Here is a 9,725-nt window from a genome sequence, read left to right on the forward strand (position 1 = left end):
TTTTTTTGTCCATGTTTGAACAAAAATTATAAAGATTTGAGCTGAGTGGTCCTGGTGGAAGCGAATTGAGCATTTAGCACAATATTGTTGAGCAAGTGCTGCTTGATAGCACTGTTGATGACACTTAATCATTTTAGTGATGACTGAGAGTCGAGCAACTGACCAGTAATCGGCTGAGCTAGATCTGTCCTACTTTGTGTACAGGACATACATGGGATATTTTCCACATTGTCAGGTTGACACCAGTGTTGTAGCTGTAGTGGGGCAGCTTGGCTAAAGGTGCTTCTGGAGTACAAGTATTCAATACTATTGCTGGAATGTTGATGAATCTGTCATGCCACCCAATCTCCACCCAGGAACAGATCCTTAATAAAGCCATTACACTGCATATAGTTGACAGATTACTTCAGCACATGGAATTTGATTGAAATTCTCAAACTATATCCAATATGTTCACTTTCATAATACCAGCGCCAAAACAAATCTAAAGCATGATCCCAATGTAACATATTTGAGAACAAGTCTAGTTGGGACTTTGTCTATATAGGAACATCTAAATAAAAAAACTCTGATCAAAACCAGAAACATCCTGTTAAACAAACCTGTTGGATCTTGCAGGAGTGCTACTGGATAATATTCCAGACTTCAGCAATTGCCCTATCATATCCTGCCATAAAATCTTTCTCACTTGTTTTGTTGCTACTCAATTGAATCAGAAAGGTGAATCATAAAAGGAACCGTCCTCTAGCCTCCTGGCCTCACAAACATCAATTGATGAAAAGCCAAAACAATTCATGTTGCACTGTGCAGACAAGTGACCAACTAACTGCCTTAACCTCAACAAACAAGGAAGCAATCACTTGGTTCTGAGGATTCCAGTCCATTAAATAAATAAGTAGATAGATAGATAAATACTTCCACATCAGTCTATTCGCAATTATCAGCGAAGGTGATAGAGGATATAACTGGCAGTGCTGTCAAGCAGCACTCACTCAGCAATAACTTGTTCACTGACACTAATTTCAGGTGCTGCCAGAGCCTCTCAACTCCAGGCCTCATTATATTTTTGGTAGCATAGAGTCATAAAGATGTACAGCACGGAAACAGACCCTTCGGTCCAACTCGTCCATGCCGACCTGATATCCCAACCCAATCTAGTCCCACCGACCAGCAGTTGGACCATTTCCCTCCAAATACCCATCCAGATAGGCTAGGGTTGTTTTCCCTGGAGCGTCGGTGGCTGAGGGGTGACCTTATACAGGTTTATAAAATCATGAGTGGCATGGATAGGATAAATAGACAAAGGGATGGGGGGTGGGGGTCCAGAACTAGAGGGCATAGGTTTGAGGTGAGAGGGGAAAGATAAAGAAGAGACCTAAGGGGCAACTTTTTCATTCAGAGAGTGGTACGTGTACGGAATGAGCTGCAGAGGAAGTGGTGGAGGCAGACATCCTAAATTAATCTAGCCTCATTTTCCAATGTTTGGCCCATATCTCTCTAAACCCTTCATATTTATAGACCCATTCAGATGCTTTTAAAATGCTGTAATTGTACCAGCCTCCACCATTTATTCGAGAAACTCATGTATGGAATGAGTTTCTTGAGGAAATGGTGGAGGCTGGTACAATTACAGCATTTAAAAAGCATCTGAATGGGTCTATAAATATGAAGAGTTGAGAGAGATATGGGCCAAACATTGGAAAATGAGGCTAGATTAATTTAGGATATCTACCTCTACCACTTCCTCTGGCAGCTAATTCCATACACGCACAACTTTTGCTTGAAAATGTTGTCCCTTAGCTCCCTTTTAAATTTTTCCCCTCTCACCTTAAACCCAGGTCTTCTAGTTTTGGACTCCCCGACCCCACAGAAAGGATCATCAACGAAAGCTGAATGCTAAATGTGAAGTGAGTGTGATTGCCCTAGAATCTGACTGATCAGCAAAATTGAAGCCGGTGGGAACTAGGGAAGAAAACTATCCATATCAGTTGAAGTCATATCTGTAGATTTTTCCAAAATTAGTTTGATTTGATTAAGGAAGAGAGGTATCACATTTCGTTTAATTGTGGTTATTTGTAAACACCTTCTGTAAAGAAGAATAGCCATATGGCCCAAGTCAAAACCAGGTTCAAGGTTGCTTTTAAAACTCAAAACAAATGTGAACTTTGGTTAACAAATATAAAAATGTTTTGGGGAGAGGGATTTTATGAAATACACAGCTATGTTTTAAACAGGTTTAATTTTTTAACTTAATGAAACTTTTAGTTATTCTGTTGCAACTTGAAACTGTACTTTAGTTATTGTGGAATCATGCTTTTTTTTAGCTAAAGGATATTAATAGATTTTGGAGAGTAGTATTTAGATATACTTATTTGGAGATTTGACATGATACTAATCATTAAGGAATGACACTACATGCACTAAGCAGACACACTAATTACACCACTAGTGCCAATTATCAATAAAGATGTTAAAGATATAAAAAGTTGGCAATTCTTTCAGGCAATATGGTTTCAGAAGAGGTGACCTTACAAAGAAAGAAATCAGGAGACAATTGGAAGTGATGTGACAAGGTGACCATTACTTTCAACAAATCCAAATAGTAATCAGACATTATCACAATCAAAGATTGATCAAGTGTTATTCATGCATTGGCAAGCCAATCAGATCTCAGGATGCCACTGATTATGCACAGATGGCAGTCGCTAGCAAGGGATCATTTTAGTAGTTCAGTCCACAAGAAAAGAAAACTGAAGACAGAAGGAGAATTTCATTCGAGAAACATGCCCACCCATCCAGAGTCCCAAGCTGAACCAACTGGAAATCAGTGCTTTTATTGCATATTATTTCTTTTGAGATTCTTGTAAGAAAGGTGGCACGGTGGCTCAGTGGTTAGCACTGCTGCCTCACAGCACCAGGGTCCGAGGTTCAATTCCACCCTTGGGTGATCGTCTGTGTGGAGTTTGCACATTCTCCCCGTGTCTGCGTGGGTTTCCTCCGGGTGCTCCGGTTTCCTCCCACAGTCCAAAGATGTGCAGGTCAGGTGGATTGGCCATGCTAAATTGCCCAGTGTTAGGTGCATTAGTCAGAGGGAAATGGGTCTGGGTGGGTTACTCTTCGGATGGTTGGTGTGGACTGGTTGGGCCGAAGAGCCCATTTCCACACTGTAGGGAATCTAATCTAAAAACATTTATACCAGGAATGGGTCTTGTATGTAATCTGGATTAGTAAACTTTAGACAGACTCTCTTAAACTTAATATGTAATTGTAACTGACTTCTGTCTTACGTTTAAAGTTAAAGCGAACCCCAAAATCTGAAATTCCAATAGAAATACAGATGATTAGATGTGTGAGAAGGCTACTCATTACAATGTTGAGAGTTCCTCAGGGAGTATACGAGATGCAACCATCATTAGCTGCTTCATCAAATTATCTTCTCTCCAACATAAGATCAGAAGTGGGAATTTTTATTGACCATTTTAGAGTATTCAGTAACATTCACAATTTCTCTGATACTGCTGCACAACCAGTCTATATCTGCTCACAGCAATGGGCCTTCAGCTGTTATGTACTGGGCAATGGCTATCACCAATTAGAGATAAATATATAATCTCCCCAAGATATATAATGGTGATACCATCTCAGGACCCCTAACATCAACATCTCGCAGTTTATCATTTACCAGAATCTTAACTAAATACTGTGGCTACAAGAGCAGGTTAAAGCCTGGGTAATGGCAGCAAGTAGCTCCTAACTCCCCAAAGTATGTTTACTATTTACATACAAATGTCAGGAGCAGGATAGAATACTTTCCAGTCAGAGTCATAGAGGCTTACAGCATGGAGATAGGCCCTTTGGCCCAAACTGGTCCATGCTGACCAAACTGTCCATCCATACTAATCCCCTTTCCCTGCACTTAGTCCATATTCTTCTAATCCTTTCCTATCCATGTATTTGTCCAAATGCCTTTTAAATGTTGTTAATCCGTCTCAACTAATTCTGCTGGCAGTTCATTCTATATGAGGACCACCCACTTGCCTGGATGATGACAGTTCCAAAAATACTCAAGCAGCTCAACACCATCCAAGATAAACACCCTATTCGAACACTAACACAGGTAGTAGTGCGCACTTTCTAAAAGATGAACTGCAGTTACTCACCAATTTTTTTTTTTAAACAGCAGCTTTCAAAGTGCAACTGTGACAAAATGGATAAAGGAAGTAAAAACATGGGAACTTCAACACCTGCAAGTTCATTTCCAAGTCATTCACCATACTGACTTGGAATTATGTTGACATTTTTTCACTGTTAGTGGGTCAAAATCCTGGAACATCCTCCCGAACACTACATGTACTGTAGCAGTTAAGACTGCAGTTCAATACCAATTGCTTGAGGATTAGCAGTAACTGCTAGCCTTACCAGTGATACCTACATCTCCAGGTAAAACAAAAACTAGGCCAGTTTACACTAATGTATACGTGAAATAAATGTCTATTTAACAATCCACTTTGTCCAACTCTACTTCAATGCTACATAAATCTTCAGAAACATATCATGCAGAACACCAAAGCTGGAGCCAAAATTTGATGTACAAGTGGCATATTCACTGAAAAGTTATGAAAACTGATCGAAAGCATATCCATTACAGTACCTCTTTCCACACATAATTAGCCTATCAAATACTGCACACTTGATTTTTTTGTTTCATTTAAAATCACTTGATGATTTGCATTTGACTCAGTTGATAAAGTTAGAATGTAACGAGCAAGACTACCCCATATCTCTACATCCAATTCCCAATGTGTGCTGTTATCTGATCTCAGGAATAGCAGTTGCAGTGGTACATTTGGCTTAAACCCTCTATGATTGAGAAAGTGAAGGTCACCCTTGTTACATTTCCATTGACCTTGCTGGAAGTTACATGCCACCAACCAAATGAGCACAGGATAATGTTCAGCTGTTATACCCACAAAATGTCAAACTTGAAAAGTAACTCGTTAAAACTCACATATAAACAGTAACTACAGTGGAGACCATGTAGTTTCCATTCCAACATTTTAAAGAAACACAAAAAAGAACAGGAGAGAAAACAATGAAGGAACAATATCAACAACAGAATTTCAAAGCAAGTACTATTATTATTGGATAACATGACCCAAAGTAGCTCCACATCAAGCAAAATCATTCCCTATAACTTCAATAAAATTCAGGTGGAACCAGAGCCCTCTGAAACAGAAATGGCCAGAAAGCTAGAATAAAAGATTTGCTACTTCATTTAAGATCTTACACTAGTTGAAAAACATGGCCCTCTACACAGTTTTATAGAAAAAAGAAAGATGAAGCAAACTAAATAAAGTGTACTCACCAAGTTTCTTGTGCCCTCTGGTGCTGCCAAGTGGCATTGAATGTAGGAATTAAAAACTTGTACAGCATGTTGAGTGAAAAACCCTTTATGGAAATGCTTATTGTCTTGTACAAGTGTAAGCCACGACTCAAGTAATTTATCGTATGCCTCCATATACACCATGTCATCTTTGTCCAACTATAAATAAATAAATATATTGCATCAGTCACTCTTTAGTAAATGACTCAATTTAATGAAACACAGATACATAGAAGCAAACTTACATCATTTTTTTCCATACAAAAATATTACAATACCTCCATGGCTATAAGCTGTAGGTATTTTCTGAAACTCCATACCAAAGTCAGTGTAGTAAAAACCTATTTTTGATCATCAGAGTGTTCTAATATCAATGATCAAAACTACAGGCAGAATTGTACTGCACTGTTAATTCCTTTTTATAAAAGGACTGATGCAGAATAAACCTCAAGCAGTTTGTAACTTAAGTTTGGTAAGTGTATATTAAGTCATTTTTCAAAACTTAATCATTTTGACTTGATTAAGGAAGTGAAGGGTTAAATTACCTTTTTTTTAAAATTACCGTGGTAGTTTCCGAAGCAAACAAGCCATATGGCTAGGTAAAATGTTTTATTGCTGCTTTCAGCTCAGGCTAAGGTAAACTTAGGTAACCATATGCTTTGAAAGTAGAAAGACTATTACTCAAAGACATCTAAATTTTAAAATGGTTTAGCTTTGTAACAGAGCTATGGATACGTATATTCGTATGTCTTATTTTCTGAAATTAAGTTCATAGAACCTCTTGCAATTTTAAATGTATCTTAGATGTACTAAGTGGGATATTTGGGAAGACAATCAATCTCGAAGAGATGGAAAAACATTCTCCAAGCAGATGACTTATCTTTGAAAGATTTGTAGAATTGGTAAGCTAGAAGGGACATGCTGTTACAAAATGGATGGTTAAACAAAGTGACTGGCATATTAACACATGAATGACAGGACTGTAGGAAGAGTTATCACAATGACCATTACATTTGTAGGAACGAATCAGAAAATGGACATATTATTTAATCAATCCAAGACTCAGTATGTACTGTTCATCCACTAATAAACCAATTAGAGTTCAAAAAGGCTCTGATCAAGAGGGTAAGTAGTTAGCAAAGACTAAGGCAACCCGTGCTTTACAGTTTCAGTCAGCAGGGCAAGACAGCTGTCCTAAGTCAAACCAGTGTTGTGAGTTGGCACCCTGACATAAATAGCTGGATCAACTACTGCTTATATTAAGTGTAGTTAATTTTGTATTTGTTATGAGAACCATAATAAAGCATACTGCAACATATTTATACCTGGAATGGGTCTTGTAACTGGTAAACTTTACACTGATTTTGGAAGAGCCAATCTACAACTGCAATTGACGTGGGTCTTACAATTAAAGTGAAAGTGCACTCCAAAACCTTGAAAAGATGAATTGTCTGTAAAGTTTGTTCTTTGAGTAGAAACAAGATACAAAAATAAGTAGTTCTCTAAGTAAGAGCATTGAACTGCAGATTTCAGAGTTTGAAAAGCTCGAATCTTCCATATTTAAGTTGAATGAATAAATAACGAATGTCTTTGTCTTTCTCCACAAACTCTATTAGAAAGGAAAATATGCCACAGATATGGACTAGAATGCTTCGAATTTAAATCCAGGAATTATTAAAACTAACACACAAATCTTATATTTTGGAAGGATATATTTATTTTACTATTCCAGTAACAGCTGGAGTGAGACTACCTCACCTTTATAGCACTATAAGTTATTATTTATAATTTAATATACATTTATAACACTGTTTTGAAAATCATTCTCAAATTAGTAAACAGGTATAGACATGAAAAGGTGCAAATCAAGAACAAAGAACATTACAGTACAGGACCAGGCCCTTCGGCCCTCCAAGCCTGTGCCGATCCATATCCTCTATCTAAATCTGCTGCCTATTTTCTAAGGATTTGTATCCCTTTGCTCCCTGCCCATTCATTTGCATCCCTTTGCTCCCTGTCTAGATACATCTTAAATGACACTTTCACTCCCGGCCCTACCACCTCCACTGGCAGCACATTCCAAGCGCCCGTTACTCTCTGCATGAAGAACTTTCCATCTATATCTCACCTAAATTTTTCCCTTCCCAGTTTGAACTCATAACTCCGGGTAATTGAGTCCTCCACTTTGGGGAAAAAAAGTTTCTTGCTATCCACCCTGTCTACACCTCTCATGATTTTGTAGGCCTCAATCAGATTCCCCCTCAACCACCTCCTTTCCAATGAAAATAATCCTAATCTACTCCACATCTCCTCAGAGTTAGCACCCTCCATACCAGGCAACATTCTGGTGAACCTCCTCTGCACTCTCTCCAAAACATCCACATCCTTTTGGTAATGTAGCGACCAGAACTGTACGCAGTACTCCAAATGTGGCTGAACCAAAGACTTACACAACTGTAACATGACCTGCTGATTCTTGTACTCAATACCCCACTCGATTAAGGAAAGCATGTCATATGCCTTCTTGACCAATCTACTGACCAGTGTTGCCACCTTCAGGGAACAATGGACCTAAACACCCAGATTTCTCTGTACATCAATCATAAATGAGGCTTACATGAGACAGAGTCAATATAATAACAACTAAACAAAATTGTGCCATCTACTCTGAAGGAGGAATTTTCTTTTCTCTGCACAAAATTGTCGATTTGACTTTGGTCACTTATAAATTTAGCTATCTTTTTTTGGTAGTTTCTTTAACTGAATTCTATAACCACAATTTTGGCATTCACTATCAAACTAGATATTATTCCTCAATAATGCCTAAGAGATTCTGCTAATGCTACTGTGAAATGCTAGCAGTTGAGAGAAGGCAGGAAGGAAATAATTGATTCTGTAAGCTCAAACACTTGAGAATTTATGAAAATACATGATTAATTGACTCCTAAACTTCATTTCTTGTCATGACAAACTCACAAACCTTTTTACATCGGCCATGATAAAAATACATTTTTCAGTAGGCAGGAATATCAAAATAAAAAGACAGAAGTTAATAGATACCATTATTCCAGTCAATTAATCTATAACCAGAACCACAAGTGAACAATTCTCAAAATATAATGCAAATATTGAGTTTTATAACAGAAAACCATCATTAAATTTTAAAAATTAATAGTAACATTGAGATGAAGTTGGCAAAGTACTCAATTAATAAAAATTCAGAACAATGTATAATCAACAAGCTACATACACTTCTTTGCCCTTGCATGCAAAATGGTGATATGGTGCTACTATATTATCCAAAATCGGAAAACACCTTTACAAATCTGAGTAAACTGAGGTATTACAATGATTTCAGCACCCCTTTAAACGTACTGAAAGTCATCTTGACAGCAGGATCCAAATCTCATACAGTGTGAAAAATGTCCCAAATCAGTCACAAAACATTTAGTAACGTGGCACTATTTTCCTACCCTCTTTTACAACATCATCCTCCTGCACCCCTCCCTAAACACCCAGCAATTTCCTTCAATCTTATTTGTTTAAAGGTATTTATTTCTTGTTGAAACATGGTTTAAAGGGATTCAAGCTTTTGACAATACCTTGTTGAAACAGCTATTCAAATTAGGCTCAGACTGAGTTTCAGCAGTTATCAAATGCCATAAACCTCACAGGTAGATCTAATTGTGCCTTCATTTGTCCACTTTAATATATCTTCAGCAAGAGGTGTTTGACTGGAAATCGTTTTCTTATATCAGTAGTCCAGCACAAAGGTTATTAACTGCATTATATCAAACTCAACACAACTGGTTTCAATCTGTATGGGTCAGCAAATCTCTGTTTCAACCAGTCAAGGAAATGGAGGAATTATTTATATTTTTGTGAACTTTAATGCTCTGATGTCATGCTACTAAGAAACACATACTGGATTTTCCAAGGATTGTTAATCTCTCTCAGGTTGCCACTTGCCACTTCTTTTCAAGAAACCAGTGCATTCTGCATTTCTGACAAGAAATCAGGAGAGTCAAATAAGGATCCCTCCAGAAATTTGGAATTATACTTTCATCCCAAGAGTTCTCTCAGTGCAGAACCATACGCTCTTTTCATAGCAGGAAGCTGCCATATTCTGAAATGCAAAGGTTCAGCTTTACTGACAGCAGCTGTCAAAGTGGCTGCCTAATGAAAAGTATATTCGGGATCAATGGTGCTCGAAGAGCACAGCAGTTCAGGCAGCATCCGAGGAGCTTCGAAATCGACGTTTCGGGCAAAAGCCCTTCATCAGGAATAAAGGCAGTGAGCCTGAAGCGTGGAGAGATAAGCTAGAGGAGGGTGGGGGTGGGGA

General features: G+C 38.0%; 1 protein-coding gene across 1 annotated transcript in view; it reads right to left on the reverse strand.

Moving 5' to 3' along the window:
• xpo4 (exportin 4) overlaps positions 1-9,725 on the reverse strand; it is a 99,745-nt gene that overhangs the window by 39,179 nt on the left and 50,841 nt on the right. Inside the window, exon 9 of the mRNA XM_043691920.1 lies at positions 5,366-5,542. Coding sequence (XP_043547855.1) covers positions 5,366-5,542 — 177 coding nt within the window. The remainder of the gene's footprint in view (positions 1-5,365; positions 5,543-9,725) is intronic.

Source organism: Chiloscyllium plagiosum, chromosome 6, assembly GCF_004010195.1.
Source record: "Chiloscyllium plagiosum isolate BGI_BamShark_2017 chromosome 6, ASM401019v2, whole genome shotgun sequence".
NCBI lineage: Eukaryota > Metazoa > Chordata > Chondrichthyes > Orectolobiformes > Hemiscylliidae > Chiloscyllium > Chiloscyllium plagiosum.